The 18,817-nt window shown below is 65.2% G+C and overlaps 1 protein-coding gene across 6 annotated transcripts in view; it reads right to left on the reverse strand.

Annotated features, from left to right (window-relative positions):
- PHACTR4 (phosphatase and actin regulator 4) overlaps nt 1-18,817 on the reverse strand; it is a 33,902-nt gene that overhangs the window by 2,723 nt on the left and 12,362 nt on the right. For 4 of the 6 annotated variants that reach the window (XM_068159020.1, XM_068159024.1, XM_068159022.1 and 1 more), the window contains 10 exons: nt 7,405-7,578; nt 6,943-7,023; nt 6,497-6,652; nt 6,029-6,385; nt 4,389-4,965; nt 4,056-4,276; nt 1,911-2,058; nt 1,635-1,690; nt 1,065-1,126; nt 99-236 (listed from right to left, as the gene is read on the reverse strand). In XM_068159020.1, coding sequence (XP_068015121.1) covers nt 99-236; nt 1,065-1,126; nt 1,635-1,690; nt 1,911-2,058; nt 4,056-4,276; nt 4,389-4,965; nt 6,029-6,385; nt 6,497-6,652; nt 6,943-7,023; nt 7,405-7,578 — 1,970 coding nt within the window. Of the gene's footprint in view, nt 1-98; nt 237-1,064; nt 1,127-1,634; nt 1,691-1,910; nt 2,059-4,055; nt 4,277-4,388; nt 4,966-6,028; nt 6,386-6,496; nt 6,653-6,942; nt 7,024-7,404; nt 7,579-12,678; nt 13,011-18,817 lie in introns of those variants that run through there. The other 2 variants (XM_068159018.1, XM_068159019.1) reach the window with 2 other exon arrangements.

Raw genomic sequence — 18,817 nt, forward strand, 5'->3', positions numbered from 1 at the left:
TGTGCCCACCTGAGCACATCTGCGCTGCCCCCCAGGCCGCCCTGGCAGTGCCCCTGGGCTGCCCTGGCAGCGCCCCTGGGCCGGGCCCCGGCTGTCACCTTGTCTGCCGGCGTCAGCTTGGTCCAGGGTTTGTCTGCTCTGCGGTCGTAGTCCTGGGCGTCCGTCACCTCCACGTACTCGTTGAACCGCAGGATCTTCCTGGCCTGCAGCTCGGCCACCGTCGGCCTCTGGCTCAGCTGCACGCGGCAGGGGCACAGCGGCGTCACGGCCGGCACGCAGCAGGGGCGCCCCGAGCCGTGCCCAGGCTAAGCTCCCCAGCAGGGCTGAGCCCCCCAGCAGGGCTGAGCCCGCCCAGCAGAGCTGAGCCCCCCAGCAGAGCTGAGCCCCCCAGCAGGGCTGAGCCCCCCCCAGCAGAGCTGAGCCCCCCAGCAGAGCTGAGCCCCCCCCAGCAGAGCTGAGCGCCCCCCAGCAGGGCTGAGCCCCCCAGCAGGGCTGGGCCCAGCTCCCTGTGCCACAGACACTGCTGTGTGCTGCTGGCAGCCCGCGGGGGCGGAGAAGCCTCTCAGCAGGGTGATCCCTGCAGGCCACACGGCCAAGGCAGGCACTGAGGGGCCTGGCAACAGCCACTGCCCAGGGGAGCCCCCAGGTGCCAGCCCTAAGCCAAGGCTGCTGCCCACGTCGGCACTGGCACCGCTTGCACCGCACACCCACAGGTAAGGGCAGCTGCTGCCAGCTCAGCAATGGGCTCTGGGCAGCCTGCTGTGGAGGCTGTGGCCATGGAAGTTCCACACTGCACCAGCCCAGACAGCTCCACAAACCCCCCCAGAGCCAAGGGCCAAAGTCAGTCCTCATCCAGCTTGCCCGCCTTGATGCCAGCTCTGACCTCGCACGGTGCCAAGGCTCACCCTTGGTGACTGCCCAAGTCCCAAAGGCACCGCAGTCAGAGGGCCCTGGGGACATTTACACAGGAGCCCAGTGCCCTCCGCACAGCCTGGCAGCCATGGGGTGCCCAGAGCCTCCCCCAGCCCTGCCAGGGGGCCCTGCCAGCAGGGGCCCAGCGCTACCTTTCTGGTCAGCCTGCGCTTGATCTCCCTCTTCTCCGCCTGCCGCAGCTCCTCGTTCTTGGCTGCAGGGGAGAGAGCAGGGATCAGCTGTGAGCCAGGGATCAGCTGTCAGGGAGGGATCTGCTGTCAGGGAAGGCAGGGATCAGCTGTGAGCCAGGGATCAGCTGTCAGGGAGGGATCAGCTGTCAGGGAGGGATCAGCTGTGAGCCAGGGATCTGCTGTCAGGGAGGGATCTGCTGTCAGGGAAGGCAGGGATCAGCTGTCAGGGAGGGATCTGCTGTCAGGGAGGGATCAGCTGTGAGCCAGGGATCAGCTGTCAGGGAGGGATCAGCTGTCAGGGAGGGATCAGCTGTGAGCCAGGGATCTGCTGTCAGGGAGGGATCAGCTGTCAGGGAGGGATCAGCTGTGAGGCAGGGATCAGCTGTCAGGGAGGGAAGGATCTGCTGTGAGGGCAGGGACCAGCACGACACAACCCCAGCAGCCCTGCAGCAGCCTCCAGGCACCCCTGGAGCAGGAGACTGAAGGCCAAGTCCCTGTGCCAGCCCCCGCTGTGCCCGCAGCCCCACTCACGCTGCAGGATGTTCCTCTGCTCCAGCTCCTCTGCTGTGGGCCTCTGGCTCAGCCTCCTGCAGACGAGAGTCACAGCGCTGTCACCTCAGGGCTGCTCCTGCAGCAGCAGGGAGCAGCAACACAGCTGGAGCCAGCCGGCTGCAGAGCCTCCTCCACAGCCCTCCTGGAGCTCACTGCTGCCTTGCTCTGCCCTCTGCTCCCCTCCAGCAGCTGCCCATGGCTGTGGAAAGCGCCAGCCCGGGCAGCCCCCAGCCCCAGCAGCCCCCAGCCCCACACCTGATCAGGGTGGTGCCAATCTGCTGCCGGATCTCGTTCCACTCCTCCCTGCTCTTGCGGGGGAAGGGCTTCTCCTCCTGCAGCGTGCCCATGCTGCCCAGCTTCATGGCCAGGGTGTCCTTCCTCTTCACCCTGTTGGCCAAGGTGCCTGCAGAGAGGGAGTGGAGGATGGCACCCAGCCTGCAGTGCCCCAGCACCCTATGCGTGCCCCTGCCAGCTGTGCTCTGCCCTGGGCTCAGCACCGCAGCTCCCGAGCTGGCCAGAGCAGTGACAGCAGCCAGCACCGCTGTGCCATGCCCCCATGTGCCATCCCAGCAGCACTGCTGTGCCATGCCCCCGTGTGCCATCCCAGCAGCACCGCTGTGCCATGCCCCCATGTGCCATCCCAGCAGCACCGCTGTGCCATGCCCCCATGTGCCATCCCAGCAGCACCGCTGTGCCATGCCCCCATGTGCCATCCCAGCAGCACCGCTGTGCCATGCCATGTGCCATCCCAGCAGCACCGCTGTGCCATGCTCCCATGTGCCATCCCAGCAGCACCGCTGTGCCATGCCCCCCATGTGCCATCCCAGCACCGCTGTGCCACGCCATGTGCCATCCCAGCAGCACTGATGTGCCATGCCCCCATGTGCCATCCCAGCAGCACTGCTGTGCCATGCCATGTGCCATCCCAGCAGCACCGCTGTGCCATGCCATGTGCCATCCCAGCAGCACCGCTGTGCCATGCCCCCATGTGCCATCCCAGCAGCACCGCTGTGCCATGTGCCCCATGTGCCATCCCAGCAGCACCGCTGTGCCATGCCCCCATGTGCCATCCCAGCCAGCACCGCTGTGCCATGCCCCCATGTGCCATGCCAGCAGCACTGCTGTGCCATGCCCCCATGTGCCATGCCAGCAGCACCGCTGTGCCATGCCCCCCATGTGCCATGCCAGCAGCACTGCTGTGCCATGCCCCCGTGTGCCATCCCAGCAGCACCGCTGTGCCATGCCCCCCATGTGCCATGCCAGCAGCACCGCTGTGCCATGTGCCCCATGTGCCATGCCAGCAGCACCGCTGTGCCATGCCCCCATGTGCCATCCCAGCCAGCACCGCTGTGCCATGCCCCCATGTGCCATGCCAGCAGCACCGCTGTGCCATGCCATGTGCCATCCCAGCAGCACCGCTGTGCCATGCCATGTGCCATCCCAGCAGCACTGATGTGCCATGCCCCCATGTGCCATGCCAGCAGCACCGCTGTGCCATGCCCCCATGTGCCATCCCAGCCAGCACTGCTGTGCCATGCCCCCGTGTGCCATCCCAGCAGCACTGCTGTGCCATGCCCCCGTGTGCCATCCCAGCAGCACCGCTGTGCCATGCCCCCGTGTGCCATCCCAGCAGCACTGCTGTGCCATGCCCCCGTGTGCCATCCCAGCAGCACTGCTGTGCCATGCCCCCGTGTGCCATCCCAGCAGCACTGATGTGCCATGCCCCCCGTGTGCCATCCCAGCAGCACCGCTGTGCCATGCCCCCGTGTGCCATCCCAGCAGCACCGCTGTGCCATGCCCCCATGTGCCATCCCAGCAGCACCGCTGTGCCATGCCCCCGTGTGCCATCCCAGCAGCACCGCTGTGCCATGCCCCCGTGTGCCATCCCAGCAGCACCACTGTGCCATGCCCCCATGTGCCATCCCAGCAGCACCGCTGTGCCATGGCCCCGTGTGCCATCCCAGCAGCACCGCTGTGCCATGCCCCCCATGTGCCATGCCAGCAGCACTGCTGTGCCATGCCCCCGTGTGCCATCCCAGCAGCACTGCTGTGCCATGCCCCCGTGTGCCATCCCAGCAGCACCGCTGTGCCATGCCCCCATGTGCCATCCCAGCAGCACCGCTGTGCCATGCCCCCATGTGCCATCCCAGCAGCACTGCTGTGCCATGCCCCCATGTGCCATGCCAGCAGCACCAGCTGCTGCAGGAGCCACCTGCACCTGGGGTGCACCTCAGCAGAGGAGGGCACAGCTCTAGCTGCAGGGCCTCTGACAGTGAGGAAGAGGAGCTGGGGTGCACCATGAGCCCAGGAGCCAGCTGCTGAGGTGTGGCACAGGCCAGGGCCCTGACCTCACACAGCCTGGCACAGGCTCAGCAGAGGCAGCTGCAGCCGGAGCCTTACTGTTGTGGCTTTCATCTTCCTCCTCCTCATCGTCCCTGTACAGGATGGGTCCCTCCGAGTCCGAGTCGCTCATCCCTGCGTCCCCCTCCTGCTCCTCAGGCAGGGCCTGGGCTGCCAGCACGGGGATGACAGTGACAGCTGGCACCTCCCCGATGTACACACAGGGGCCTGAGCTCTGCTCCTCCTCCTCCTCCTCCTCCTCCTCCTCCTCATCGTCTGGACTAACAAGAAGCAACAGTCACAGCGCTGAACAGCCACAGCAGCCCAGGGAGCAGAGGGCCAAGAGCCTCCCCAGCACCCTGTAGTGCCCAGCCCGAGCTCAGGGGCACTCACACTTTGAGCAGCTCGATGGTGACTGGCAGGGACCTGGCCCTGCCCAGGCTGGCACCGTCCTGGGCACCGTCGCTGTCGAAGAGCAGGGAGTGTGCCCGGTGGGCACCGTCGGGCGGGGGCGTGGCGGGCAGGGGGCTGGCCAGAGCCTGCTGGATGCGGATGTGCAGCGGCACCGGGGGCAGGCGGGGCGGCACCGGGGGGTCCCCGGGGCCTTGCTCCGCTGTCCTCTTGGGCACCTCCCAGGACCGGAGGTCTTCAGCAGCCTCTCGGGGCAGGTCCAGGGAGCGCGGCGGGTCGGCGGCAGGGCTGGCGGCGGGCGGGGGCGGGGGCGGGCGGGGCGGCTCGGGGGGCACGTGCGTGGGCAGCGGCGGCGAGGGCGGGGGGCGGGGGGGTAGGCGGGGGGCGCCGTGCACCGGCAGCGGCGGGGGGCGGCCGCCCGGCACCAGCCTCTCCGCGGGGGGCTTGGTGGCGACGACTGCCTCCGAGGGGGGGCTGGGCAAGAGGCTGCGCTTCGGTGGCAGAGGAGGGGAAGGCTTGGACAGCCCTGGGGCAGTGCCCAGGGCCTGGGAGAGCTCTGCTGGAGAGAGAAGCACAGGAGGCACCCAGTGAGCAGGGAAGGGTCCTGGGGGGAAGGGACCCTCAAAACTCACCCAGTGCCACCCCCTGCACTCAGCCAGGACATCCCCAGCCAGAGCAGCTTGCTCAGAGCCCCAGGCAGCCTGACCAGGGATGGTGCCAGCCGTGGGGCAGCTCCCCCCTCTCTGGGCAGCCCGGGCCAGGCCCTCCCCACCCACAGCACCTCCAGAAAGCCTTCAGCAGCCCCGAGCAGGCAGAGCCAGGCGCTCGGCGCTCAGAGCAGTCCCTGCAGGAGCAAGGAGCCAGAAAGAACCAGGTGGAAGCTGCTGGAGTTTGTCCCTCCTGCAGCAACGGCTTGGGAGAGCAGCCAGAGGCAGCAGGCCGGGAGGGGTCTGGGCTGCTCCGGGAGACACAGAGCGGCAGCCTGCAGCGAGAGCAGATGGAGCTCCCCGGAGCCAAGGAGCGCAGCCGGGGGGCGCTGTGCCGCAGCACTGTCTGCACAGGCCAGGCTCCGGCCGTGGCAGCAGCTGCCCTGCACAAGGACCTCTGGGGAGCTCTCACCCCATGGCACAGGTCAGAAGTGCAGGGTGCTGGAGGTGTCCCTGCCAGGAGGGCTGTGCAGAGCTGGGCACCAGCAGAGGGGCAGGGAGAGCCCAGGGACAGCTGCAGGGCTGCAGGGACAGCTGCAGGGCTGCAGGGACTTGGGGACATGTTTGAGATGTTTGGCATTTTTAGACTTCCCCTTGCAGATTAGGAGAGAGATTTGTGCAGGGCACCCAGAGGGCCTCCAGCACCCCCCCAGCAGGACAGGCTCCAGGCACCTTTGGGCAGTAACAGACTCTGAAAGGGACCAAGGAGCTGCCAGAAGGGACAGGGAAGGGTCAGGTGCTGCTCTCAGCGTCCTCCTGAGCCAGCCTCTGTCACACCACTGCTGAGCCAGGCCAGGCACACACTGGCACAGGTACTGCTGCCCACCACCCCCAGGTCCTGCACCACACCACACAGCCTCCTCCGGGGGCAGGCTCCGAGCCAGGGCTGCAGCACCCCGCGGCAGAGGCACTCACCTAGCACTGAGCTGTTCCTGTTGACAGGCTTGGGAGGAGGGACAGGAGGCTGCTTGGCAGGGGCTGTGCTGGTTGTGCTCGTGGCAGCAGCGCTGTTGGCACTGGCAAGAGCCGGGGGCAGAGTCCTGGGGGCTGGGGAAGGGGCAGTGGTGGCACTGGGAGTCTTTGCTGCTGTGGGGGCTGTGCTGCAGGGTGCAGGCTTTGCAGTGCTGCTGGCAGGTGCTGGCTCCTTGCCCTGCGCTTCGTTTGCCTCCTGGGCAGCAGAGGGAGGCCTCTTGGGAGGGAGCAGAGGCTGCCTGGGCACCTGGGGCTCCTGCAGTGGCTCCAGCTCGGGCCCAGAGTGGCTGCTGGAGGAGCCTGAGAAGGGAGATGCTCGGTGTGAGAGGCTGCAGGGGTGGGAAGGGTCTGATGGGATTCAGAGCTGGCAGCATCAGCAGCCACAGGCTCTGCACACAGCTGGGGCCTTACCCTGCCTCTTCTTGGCTTCCTCAGCTGGAGCAGGATTCCTGAGCCCAGGGGGCTTGATGGCCTCCTCCTCCTGGTTACAAATCCCAGGCCCACCGACGGGCACCGTGTGGCCATTCTTCAGGGCAGGCAGGTTCAGCTTCTCAGGGTCCTCACCATCTGCAGGGCACAGGAGGGAAGAGGGCACATAGAGCACACTCAGAGAGCATGAAATGGAGGAGATGTGGCTGAGCTGCCTGAAGCTCCAGCAGCCCACATCAGCTTCTCTCTGGCCCCTGGAGCAGATGAGGTCACAGGGCAGAGGGCAGGAACCAGGGCAGCAGCGCCCTGGAATGCAGCTCCCCCAAGGAAGAAGGGCTGCATGGGTGAGGTTTGGCAGAGGAGGATCAGCCACACACACCACAGGCAGGAGGAAGAAGAGGAGGAGGAGCAGGCTGTTGCAGACTCACCCTGCTCAGGCTCCTCCAGCAGCACTCCCCTCTTCACCAGCTCCTCCCTCGGCTTCCGCATGGAAATCTTCCGCTCTAGAACTGACAGCAGAGCGAGAAAGGCACTGAGCAGGGGGCTGGGCTGGGGGCAGCGCAGGGGACCCTCTGCAGGGGGGAGAAGGGCTTCAGAGGGCCCTGGGCTTGGGAGGAGGGAGGAGGCTGGGCAGGTCCAGGCCTGCACTCCACTCTCGATGGGGGTGGTGCAGCAGAGCCTCCCTCCCCAGGGCTGCATGAAAGGAATCCACTTGTCTGAGCCCTGCTCCATGGCAGCTCTGCAGGCACCGCCGCTGCCAGCCCACAGCCATTCTGCTTCCCACTCCAGCCACACTCAGGCCTGTGGCACCAAGTCCTCGCTAGCCAGATGGCTACTGGAGGGTTCCCCAGGCTGAGGAGGGGTCTCCCACCCAGCCCCCATGAGGTTACCTTCTGAAGTCTCCTTGAATTTGTCACTGCTTTTCTTTTTCCTCCACTTCCAGGGTTTGAAGATCTTCCCCAGGCTGGGGAACTTGCTCTTCCTCTTGGTGGGAGGGGTGGTGTCACCCGACTCCAGCACATCCACCCCCACCCCATCGGCCGGGGGCTGCTCCACCTCCTCCGCTGCATGGACAAGAACAAAGCTGTCACCGCCCTGCTGCAGGGGAGCTGCAGGTCCATGCAGGAAGGCAGCAGGCTCCAGGCCCTCAGGAGCCCGTCGGCACCTCACAGCTCGGAGAGACACGAGTGGGGCCCTGGGTTCAGAGTGCAGAGTGTCCAGCTGCAGGGCACAGCATGGCTCAGCTTGGAAGGGACCTCAGGGATCGTCTGCTCCCAGCCCCTGCCATGGGCAGGGACACCTCTCAGCTAGACTCAGCTGCCCATCCAGCCTGGCCTTCAACACCCCCAGGCAGGAGGCAGCCACAGCCTCCCTGGGCAGCCTGTGCCAGAGCCTCAGCAGCATCACACTAAAGAACTTCTTCCTCAGCTCCAGTCCAACCCTGCTCTGCCTCAGCTTCCAACCATTTTCCCTTGGCCTGTCTCAGACACCCTCAGGAAAAGTCTCTCTGCAGCCTTCCTGCAGGATCTCTTCAGCTACTGGAGGGAAAGCAGCTCTAAGGTCCCCTGGAGTCTCCTTCAGGCTGCTCCCTCAGCCTGTGCCCTCTGCAGAGGTGCTCCAGCCCTTGGGTCACCTGGCTGCAGCCATCTCCATCTGGAAGCCACTGGTGCTAGCCATAGGTCCCTGCATGGCCACAGGCCCCTTCCAGCGGCAGCCACCCGAGCCAGCAGCAGCTGCAGGCAGGGCTCAGCCTCGCAGGGCTTCTCCCTCTATAAATAAGAGCAAGGTTGGCCAAGAGCAACAGAGCACAGGAAAGCAGCACAATGCAGGCCTGAGCCCCACCTACTGCACCCCAGGGCAGACCCAGGGCTGGGATCAGATTCTTGTCAGAAGAGAACCAGAGAGGTTGGAAGAGACCTCCAAGATCACCCAGTCCAACGCTGAGCCAGCACTGCCAGGGCACCACTGGACCACGGCCCTCAGCAACACATCTCCATGCCTGAGGGAGCCACAGTGCCATGCTCAGGGACAGCACTGGGGCACCAAAGACAAACTGGAAGGGCAGGGAAGGGGCAAGAGCACCAAGAAGCTGATGCCTCACCCAGCCTGGTACCAGCTCAGCACCATGGCCAAGGTCCTACATGGCAAGTCTGTGCCCAAGCCTCACCCTCACTGTGGTGCCAGGCTGCAAGCCCCATTTCAAATGTATGAAAAAGGTTAAATGAGGTCATGGAGGTGACCCCAGGATGTCCTCATCAGAAGATCAAGAGCTCTCCAACAAGCAGGTTCCTGATGTGCCCCATGCCAGAGCTTCAACCTGACCAGAGGAGGAACTTCTGTGGTGTGAGGCTGCTGGAGGCCTGGAGCAGGCTGCCCAGAGAGGCTGTGGAGTCTCCTCTGCAGAGCTTCCAACCCCCCCTGGGCACTGTGCCCCTGGGCAGGCTGCTGGGGGAGCCCTGCTGGAGCAGGGGGCTGGGCTGGGTGAGCTCCAGGGGTCCCTTCCCACCCCTCCCTGCTGGGGCTGCCATCTCCCCACCAGAGCCTGTGACCATGCAGAGCTGGCTCTGAAACACCTCCTGGCCCTGCCCCACAGAGAGGCAGGGAGTGGAGCTGTGTGGACAGCAGGTCTGTGTGAGCCCAAAGTGCTGGACTGAAATAGTCTGGGGAAACGTCACCAACTTGGCACAGCCTGGAGACAAGGTGGCAGAAGGCTGCAGCAGTGCCAGGCAGCTCAGGATGCCCTCCCCCAGCAGCCAGCTGGCCCCTCAGAGCCTCTGCTGTGCTCATTCCCACCAGGTCCTGCTCAGGTGCAGAGCACTGGGCAAGGCCACAGGAGGTGCTGAGCCACCAGGCTGCTGCTTGCTTCCAGAGAGCAGAAACCACTGCAGGGCAAGGAGCTGCAGCCCCCCAGGTGGGCTCTGAGCTCAGCAGGCAGGCAGCGAGTGGCTGTGGTGCTGCTTGTGCCATCTGCTGCCAAAGCTTTGCCCAGGCTTGGAGCTGCCATTCCCAGGACCATGGATGGGCCCTCTAGGATCCCCCAGTCCAGCCATGCCCTATCTGCCCAGGCTGGTGCCAAACCACTGCCCCTTGCCCTGTCCTTGGGCATCCCTGAGCGGAGCCTGGCTCCTGCCCTGCACATCTTTGTCCCCGGGGCTGAGGGCAGCCCTCAGGCTGCTCTGCTCCGAGCCCCAGCAGCTGCCTCAGCTGTGCTCACAGGAGAGGTTCCACTGCCTGCAGCAGCCCTGTGGCTCTGGGATGGACTCTCTCATGCAGTGTCCTGAGGTCCTTCTTGAGCCCCCAGAACTGGGCACAAGATTCCAGATGTGGCCTCAGCAGGGCACAGGAGAGGTCCACCAGGAGCTTTTCTGAGGAGGTGTCTGCTCCTTGCAGCCCCCCAGCACTGCAGCCCAGGGGCAGGTTGTGCAGCACAGCCTGGCAGCCCCAGCACATGGAGCCTGGCACTGAGGGACCACAACCAACCCTGCCACTGCCAGCAGCCCCAGAGCCTGGCACTGAGGGACCACAACCAACCCTGCCACTGCCAGCAGCCCCAGAGCCTGGCACTGAGGGACCACAACCAACCCTGCCACTGCCAGCAGCCCCAGAGCCTGGCACTGAGGGACCACAACCAACCCTGCCACTGCCAGCAGCACCAGAGCCTGGCACTGAGGGACCACAAGGACCCTGCCACTGCCAGCAGCCCCAGAGCCTGGCACTGAGGGACCACAACCAACCCTGCCACTGCCAGCAGCCCCAGAGCCTGGCACTGAGGGACCACAACCAACCCTGCCACTGCCAGCAGCACCAGAGCCTGGCACTGAGGGACCACAAGGACCCTGCCACTGCCAGCAGCCCCAGAGCCTGGCACTGAGGGACCACAACCAACCCTGCCACTGCCAGCAGCCCCAGAGCCTGGCACTGAGGGACCACAACCAACCCTGCCACTGCCAGCAGCACCAGAGCCTGGCACTGAGGGACCACAAGGACCCTGCCACTGCCAGCAGCCCCAGAGCCTGGCACTGAGGGACCACAACCAACCCTGCCACTGCCAGCAGCACCAGAGCCTGGCACTGAGGGACCACAAGGACCCTGCCACTGCCAGCAGCCCCAGAGCCTGGCACTGAGGGACCACAACCAACCCTGCCACTGCCAGCAGCACCAGAGCCTGGCACTGAGGGACCACAAGGACCCTGCCACTGCCAGCAGCACCAGAGCCTGGCACTGAGGGACCACAAGGACTCTGCCACTGCCAGCAGCCCCAGAACCTGGCACTGAGGGACCACAACCAACCCTGCCACTGCCAGCAGCACCAGAGCCTGGCACTGAGGGACCACAAGGACCCTGCCACTGCCAGCAGCGCCGGAGCCTGGCACTGAGGGACCACAACCAACCCTGCCACTGCCAGCAGCACCAGAGCCTGGCACTGAGGGACCACAACCAACCCTGCCACTGCCAGCAGCGCCGGAGCCTGGGCCGGGCACCGTGGGCTCCAGCCACGGCTGTGTTGTGCCAGGCTTAGCAGCTCAGGATCCAGAAAGCTTTCAAGCACACAGGCACAGCCCAAACCCCTGGCAGACAAAGGCTCTTTTGAGGGCAATGCTGCTAAGGTTAAGGCAGCAGCGAAGCACCAGGGGGAAATGTTCCCAGGCTTCCCCAAGCAGCCTGAAAACCTTCCTCTGCACTTCCTGAATGGCCCTGGCCAGAAGTGGGTCCTGACCATCAGCAAAGGGTTGTGGCCACAGAACAGCCTCAGACAGCCCCAGCTCTCGGCCTCCCTCTCCTTCCTCCACACTCTTCAGCAGACAGCACCCTGCCCAGGTTAGGACAAGGACCTCCTCTGGCTCAAGCTGTGATGTGAGAAAAGCCTTCAGACACAAATGCCCAGCAGAGGAAGCTGCAGGTCTGCTGGCCCCAGGAAAGGACAATGTCCCTAAGTGAGCCCAGCTGCCCTGAAAGCTGCCATCACCTCTGGTGCCCCAGGGGAGCAGGAGCCCCAGGCTGGCACCCACCAGAAATGCAAGGAGAAGCTGCTGATGCTCACCCACAGCACCCCCAGGTTGGACTTCTCCCTTCCATTCTCTCCTGCCACTCACTTCAGCAGCTCTTGAGCCAGATGAGCTGGAGTGCAGTGGGGGTGTGGAGGTTTAACCTGAGACCCCCCAGGACTTGAGAGGTTCCAAGTTATGAACATGAAAGAGAATGAGAGGAAAACTTCCAGTGTCTGGAGGAGCCCTCCCCGTGCAGGCACCGAGTGGGCTCTGAACCTCAAGCAATGCCCCTGGACAGGTTAGAGACAGACCTGAGCCCAGGCGGCTGAGCCCCTGGCAGGCAAAGGGGAGCAAGCGGGGTGTGCAGCCTCTCCTCTCAGTCAGAGCATCTCCATCCCAGCGGGGAACAGCTGCCAGGGCACAGGCTGGGAGCAGCAGCGAGCTGCCCACGGTGCCCTCAGCTCCTGCGGCTCGCAGGGCTGGGCTGCGTTTGGTACAGCCTGAAATCCCCAGCACCCCGCAGGGCAGGCAGCAAACAAGCTGCCCCAGACCCCGGGCCGGGCGATGCTGCACCCCAGGCGGCAATCCCGGGCAGCTCGGGGCTGGCTCCCAGCCCACACTTTGCAAAGCTGCCGTCCCTGAACCCGGCCAGGTAAGGCAGAGACCACCCCGGCGCCAGCAGCCTGAGGTCGGCAGCGGCTGCCGCGGCGGCGCAGGGTCGGTGGCTGGAGCCGAAGTCCTCCCAGGTCCTCCCCAGCCCAGGCGGCAGGCAGGCAGCGCCGGGGCCGTTCCCGGCCGGGCGCAGGTTACACAAGCGCCGCATTCCAGCGCTCCCAGCGCCGCCACCTGCAGCCCTGCCCAGCCCCGCGCCGTGCCCGGCCCCGGCCCCTGCCCCTGCCCCTGCCCCGGCCCCTGCCCCTGCCCCGGCCCCGGCCCCTGCCCCTGCCCCTGCCCCTGCCCCGGCCCCGGCCCCTGCCCCTGCCCCTGCCCCGGCCCCTGCCCCTGCCCCTGCCCCTGCCCCTGCCCCGGCCCCTGCCCCTGCCCCTGCCCCTGCCCCGGCCCCTGCCCCTGCCCCTGCCCCTGCCCCGGCCCCTGCCCCGGCCCCTGCCCCTGCCCCTGCCCCGGCCCCGGCCCCTGCCCCTGCCCCTGCCCCTGCCCCTGCCCCCCAGCACTCACCGGCCGCGGCGGGGCTCAGCGCTCTGGAGACGTGCGGCTGCCCCATCGGCTCCGGGAGCAGCTCCGGGAAGGGGCGGGAGGGGGAGAGGCGGAGGAAAAAGTCCCCCGAGAGCAGTTGGGTCCTGGAGCCTTGGGACCCGGAACCCCCCCGCAAGGGCCGGCAGGGAGCGCGGCAGCGGCGGCCGCCGGCCCTCAGGCAGCGCTGCGGGGAGGTCCCGCACGGGTCGGTCCCTGCCCGTGTGCCATGGCCGGGCACCCGCGGCGCGCTCCCGGTGCCAGCTCCCTCGCACGAATGCCGCTCATTCCACAGCCCGGCGCCGCGGCTCAGGAAGGGGAGGAGACAGCGAGGCGGCCGCAGCCTCTCAGCTGCGGGATCCCAGCACCGCCGCCCCCCGCGGCCACGCACGGGCAGCGCCCGGGGGCACGGAGCAGTTTGGCTGAAGGAAGGGCTCGGAGGAGCCTCACAGGGATCCCCAGGGAGCATCCAGTCCAACCCCTGCAGAGCAGGGGCAGCCAGGACAGGTCGCACAGGAAGAGATGCAGGGGGGCGGAAAGTGACCAGAGGATACCACAGCCTCCCCGGGCAGCCTGCTCCGGGCCCCAGCACCCTCACACCAGGGAAGTTTACTCTGCTGCTGAGGACTCCCTGGGAATGAGTTTGCAGCTGGAAGGGTTTGACCCCTGAAGGGGACCGAGGAGGCAGCAGTGCCCAGGTGAGCACAGAGCAGAGCGGGCAGGGATCGCCGAGCCTGGTGGCACCCAGCTGCTGCAGGAGCTGCACAGGCCTGGGAGCAGAGCAAGTTCCTTTGTCGGGGTGCCCAGGGGCAGCACAGGGGGCAAGGGACACAAACTGGAGCCTCAGAAGCTCCACCTGAACATGAGGAGGAAATTCTGTAACTGAAGGGTGGCAGATCCCTGCAGCAGGCTGCCCAGGAGGTGGTGGAGTCTCCATCTCTGGAGGGGATCACTTGGAGATCTTGACCCTCTGCAACTTTCTCCTGTGACTCCTGGATTGGACTGGGTGGTCTCCAGAGGTCCCTTCCAACCCCTGCCAGTCTGAGCCTGTGAATTTCAAACTGCCAGGGTTGGTCAGTGCCAGGAGCAGGGACAATGGCTTTGAGCAGGAGGAGAGCAGACAGAGTGGAGATGAGGAAATTCTGCACAGTGAGGCTGGGGAGAGCCTGTGGCTGCCCCCTGCCTGGAGGTGTCCAAGGACAGGCTGGGTGAGGCCTTGAGCAGCCTGGGCTGGTGGAGCTGTCCCTGGCCACGGCAGGGGCTTGGAACCAGATGAGCTTTGAGCTCCCTTCCAACCCAAACCCATTCCATGGTTCTGAGACCCAGCAGCTGCCACACCAAACCCCAGCCCCAGCACAGCTGCTCTGCACTGGAGGCAGCAGCAGGAGCAGGGCTGGTGGCTGCCTGCTTCATGCAAATGCCAGAGAGCAGGATTTGCATGGCACAAGCCAGGGCTCCCTTCTGGCTGCTGTGCCACAGCTGCTGCCGGGGCACAGATTTCCTCCTCCAGATCTGCATCACAACAACAAAGTTCTCCAGAGCTCAGAGCTCCACTTGGAGTCTTCACCTTCTCCCCAGGGCTGCTGGTAGGGCTGCAGCAACCCAGAGCAGTCCCAGCCCTGTCCCCACACCATGGCAGAGAGAAAACCCCAGCCCCCCCAAGTGCCCCCTGCCCCCCTCTGCCCCTGCACACCCCCTGCCCCCCCTGCCCACCCCAGGCATTTTCCAAACCATGCAGGAATTTGCTGCAGCCCCAGCAGTGCCTCCCCAGGAACCTGAAGCCCCCCAGCCCCTCCACCCTGGCACCCAGGCTGCCCAGCCACAGGCAGCAAATGCCCAGCAGTGGGAACCTTGCTCTGCTCTGAGGTTTCATTTCCTCCCCCTCCCACCAGCAGCCCTGGCAGATGAATGCTGTTGCCAAACACTGCCAGAGCAGCTCTGCTGGGCTGCTCCCCTGGGGACCCAGTGCAGGCCCCAGGAGCACCAAGCCCAGGTCCTCTAAGCCAGGCTCTGCTGTGCACGGCTCAGCTCTCACCGACAGGCACCACCACATTCAGCTCTGGTGACTCAGGCCTTGGTGCTCCATGATTCAACCCCAGGAAGAGGAAAAAGGCCTCCTGCCTTCTCCCACCCCGCAGCCTGAGCTGCCTGCTTCCAGCCAGTGGTGCTGGCCTTTGCCTCCAGAGCCCAGCAGAGCAGGAGGCACCAACAGGAGGTGTGAGGCACCTGCTTGGAACCCTGGCACAGGCCCATGGCACCATCTCTCCAGGGGGTGGGCAAGAGAGGGAACTGTGGCAGAAGCAATGCTCTGGGTGCATGCCCCCAGCTGCAGGCCTCAGCAGCTGGCAGGACAAGGAGAGCCTGAGCTGGGATGGTGTCAGACAGGCATGGAAGTGCTCTGGCCACCTGCCCCCACGGAGCTGGGCACAGGACGAGAGGAAATGGCCTCCAGATAGGGCGGGGGAGGCTCAGGTTGGAAATCAGAGCCACAGAAGAGCCCTCAGAGATCATCCAGTCCAACATCCACCCAGCACCACCATGGCCACCAAACCCTGGCCCCAGGTGCCATGGCCACAGGATCCTGCAACGCCTCCAGGCTGGGAACTCCACCACCTCCCTGGGCAGCCTGTGCCCATCCCTGTGAGCCCTGCTGAGAGGGCCTGGCTGGGCTGAGCCACAGCTGAGCTCACTGCTCCTCAGCCCTGTGACTTCCTCCCTGCTTCCTCTGGCATTGCCAAGAGGGAAACTCCTATTTCCCGGAGCATTCCAGGGGCCTTGTCCCCACCCATCAGCCAGCACAGGGGTGGTGCCTGCTGCAGCTCAGATGGCAAAAGGGCAGCAGACCCAGGATGCCAGGGCTGGCCTGGCGCTGCCACCTGTCCAGAGAAGGGCAAGGAAGCTGCTGAAGGGTCTGGAGAGCAGGGCTGAGGAGCAGCAGCTGACTGCCAGCACCTGCAGGAAAGCCAAGCTGGGGGTGGCTGGAACCCCCAGAGTCACTGTGACAGAGTCCCTGTCACAGGGAGCAGGCTGCAGAGATTCCTCCAACAGGCCATGGGCAAGAGGAGCTCAGGTCCAAAGCACCTCCCAGCCCTGTCTTGGAGAGGGGAAGAGCAGCTCCATGAGAGCTCATTTCAGGCAGTGCTGAGAAGGTGCCACCTCTGGTGCCACCTCTGGTGCCACCTCTGCACTCGCTGCCATTGCAGCTCAGCTTGGGGCTGCTGAGCAGGGAGGGGAAGCTGAGGAATGCAAACCCTGACAGCAGGAGAGAGGCTCCCCCAGCCTGGCTCACCTGGGTGACTCATGGCTGTGCCATCCTGACAGGGGAACCTCCAAAGCTGACAAACCACTCAGGGCAGCACCTTGAAGCAGCACCAGAAGGACCTCCCTGGTCAGAGGCCAACAGCAAGCACAGGGACAGAACCCACAGGAGCCATTCCAGCACAGCAGAGCCAGCAGCAAGGCATCAGCCCTCTGCCCACAGGGAAGCACTGGGAGGCAGGATGTCCACCTGCCACTGCCAGCTGTGCCATGGGGAGTAGGCTAAGCTAAAGGCCATCAAGGACTGCATGGCTCAGGGGAGAAGAGGCCCAGCTCTGAGCTCAGCTCTTCTCTGGCCCTCTCCAGCAGCAACAACTAAAGGCACCAGAGCAGAACCTACCAAGTGGCATCACCATGGCAGGCAACAGACTGGAGACAGGGAATGGCAAAGCCAGGAGAGCTGCAGCACAGACCGAGCCCAGGCTCCTCTCAGCCCTGTGAGCCACCAGTGGGTGGCTGAGGTACAGCCCTGTGACACCCTGGGGAGACACCCCCAGAGGCAGGAACTGAGGGCAGCAGCAGCCAGGTTTGGTCTGAGGCACTGAAATGCAGCAAGGAATCCTCCTGCTCCCTGCCCTGCCCCAAAGCCCCCTCCAGACTCTCACCCAGCTATCAGCTCCTGAAGGCTTCCCTTCAGACCTGCTGGGTGCTCAGAAGCCATTTCCACCAGGTAATTACAGGTCTGACCTCCTCCTGTTGCACAAATCAGCCTTTGGGAACAATGCTGATAAATATTTGCCCAGCAGAAGGCAGCTCCAAAGGGCCCATTCCAGTCTGTCAGCTTTGCCCTTCGTGTTGCTGCAAGCTCCAGCCTCTGCTTCAGGAGCAGCTGCAGCCCTGCAGGGAGCTCTGACAGATCCACACAGATCACCCTCAGCAGTGGCACAGCCACACCAGGTCTCACACCCAGCCAGGAGCCATCAGCCACTGGGTGAACCTCAGCCCCCAAATATTTGCTCTTGCTCAACCTCTGAGGAGCCTCCAAGCGGCGAGGGAAGGATCAGTGCCGGCATGGGCAGAGCAGCTGGGCCTGTGTGGACCCTCCTCTTCCTCACTGGGGAGGAGCTGAGAGCCTTCTGCCTCCTCTGAGGCAGCCTGGACCTCTGAGGCAGCAGGTGAGTCACCAGCAACACCACAGCTCGCTTCTGCTCCTCAGAGCTTCCCAACCAACCCTCACCTTCATCAGGGGAGCAGGGAAACAGCCAGCCCTCACCAGATGCCTGCAGCTCTTCATGAGAGCCACAGCAGCCCTCAGAACCCAAAAGGGAGTCACAGGACCCTGACCCTGCACAGGAACCTTCCCAGCTGTGTGGCTCTCTGGCACAGACCTCTCTGTTCCTGGCCTTGCCTGCACCTTGCACCTCACCAGCTGCCGGGAAACAGACTCAGCATCTCCGCCTTGAAGGCCCCAGCAGCGGTGACCAACTGCCACAGGCTGCCAGGGGTGCAGGAGGAGACTTCAAAGCAGAGCTGATCCTGCTCTGCAGAGCTGGGGACAGGCCCCAGCACAGGAACTCAGCTGCAGGAAGCCGTGACGAAGGGAAGTCTCCTTTTGTCCTTGTCCTAAACACTCCTCTAGGGATGGGCTCAGGGGATCTTTGCTGGGGAGGAGGGAATGGCCTCAGGAGGCAGCAGGCCTCTTGCTAGCCAGCTTCTGGGTCTAAGAGAAAGCAACCCAGCACCCCTGGAAAGCAGTGCACCAGGCACCACCTGCAGGAAGGCTGATCAGTGCTTCGTCCTGAGGAAGAGGAGGTGTGGAGGGTGCCAGCCTGCCTGCTGTAGTCCCATCAGAGGCAAGCAGGAGCAGGCAGGCAGCTCAGTATCTGGCAGCCACAGGATTAACTCTGTGCTCAGCAGCACCTCAGCCTCACAACTGCAGCATCACCCCTGAGGTCCTCCAGCCACTGATTCAGCAGGGGGCTTCTCACCACCCTCCCCCAGCAGCCCCAGCCCTGGGAGCCTCTTCATTAGCTCAGCATCTTAATTGCTTGGAGAGGTTTTCCTTTCCTCCCAAAGCAAACTGCAGCTTAACCCCTGCAGTGCAGAATGCTTGGGCAGAGCCAGCTCCTGCCTGCCCTCCAGCAAGGGGCAGCCTCTGCTTCCCAGCCCCTGCTAACAGCTCTGAGATGTCCTGGGAAGCTCCAAGGGCTGGGGATGGGGGCAGCTTTTTCACCACTTCGGTTGAATTTCAACAGAACTCCTCAGGGAGGCTGCAGGCCCCTGGCTGATCAAAGGTCAGGCTGCTGCCCAGCGCTGCCCTGCGGTGACAGCCAGAGGCTGCTGCTGCCCAGCGCTGCCCTGCTGCCCCCCGGTGACAGCCAGAGGCTGCTGCTGCCCAGCGCTGCCCCCCGGTGACAGCCAGAGGCTGCTGCTGCCCAGCGCTGCCCCCCGGTGACAGCCAGAGGCTGCTGCTGCCCAGCACTGCCCCCGGTGACAGCCAGAGGCTGCTGCTGCCCAGCACTGCCCTGCGGTGACAGCCAGAGGCTGCTGCTGCCCAGCGCTGCCCCCGGTGACAGCCAGAGGCTGCTGCTGCCCAGCGCTGCCCCCCGGTGACAGCCAGAGGCTGCTGCTGCCCAGCGCTGCCCCCCGGTGACAGCCAGAGGCTGCTGCTGCCCAGCGCTGCCCCCCGGTGACAGCCAGAGGCTGCTGCTGCCCAGCGCTGCCCCCCGGTGACAGCCAGAGGCTGCTGCTGCCCAGCGCTGCCCCCGATGACAGCCAGAGGCTGCTGCTGCCCAGCGCTGCCCCCCGGTGACAGCCAGAGGCTGCTGCTGCCCCCCGAGCAGAGCTACCTGCGCCCAGGGCAGGC

Source organism: Melanerpes formicivorus, unplaced genomic scaffold (assembly GCF_026170545.1).
Source record: "Melanerpes formicivorus ecotype bairdi unplaced genomic scaffold, bMelFor1.0.p_v2 SCAF_45, whole genome shotgun sequence".
Lineage (NCBI taxonomy): Eukaryota > Metazoa > Chordata > Aves > Piciformes > Picidae > Melanerpes > Melanerpes formicivorus.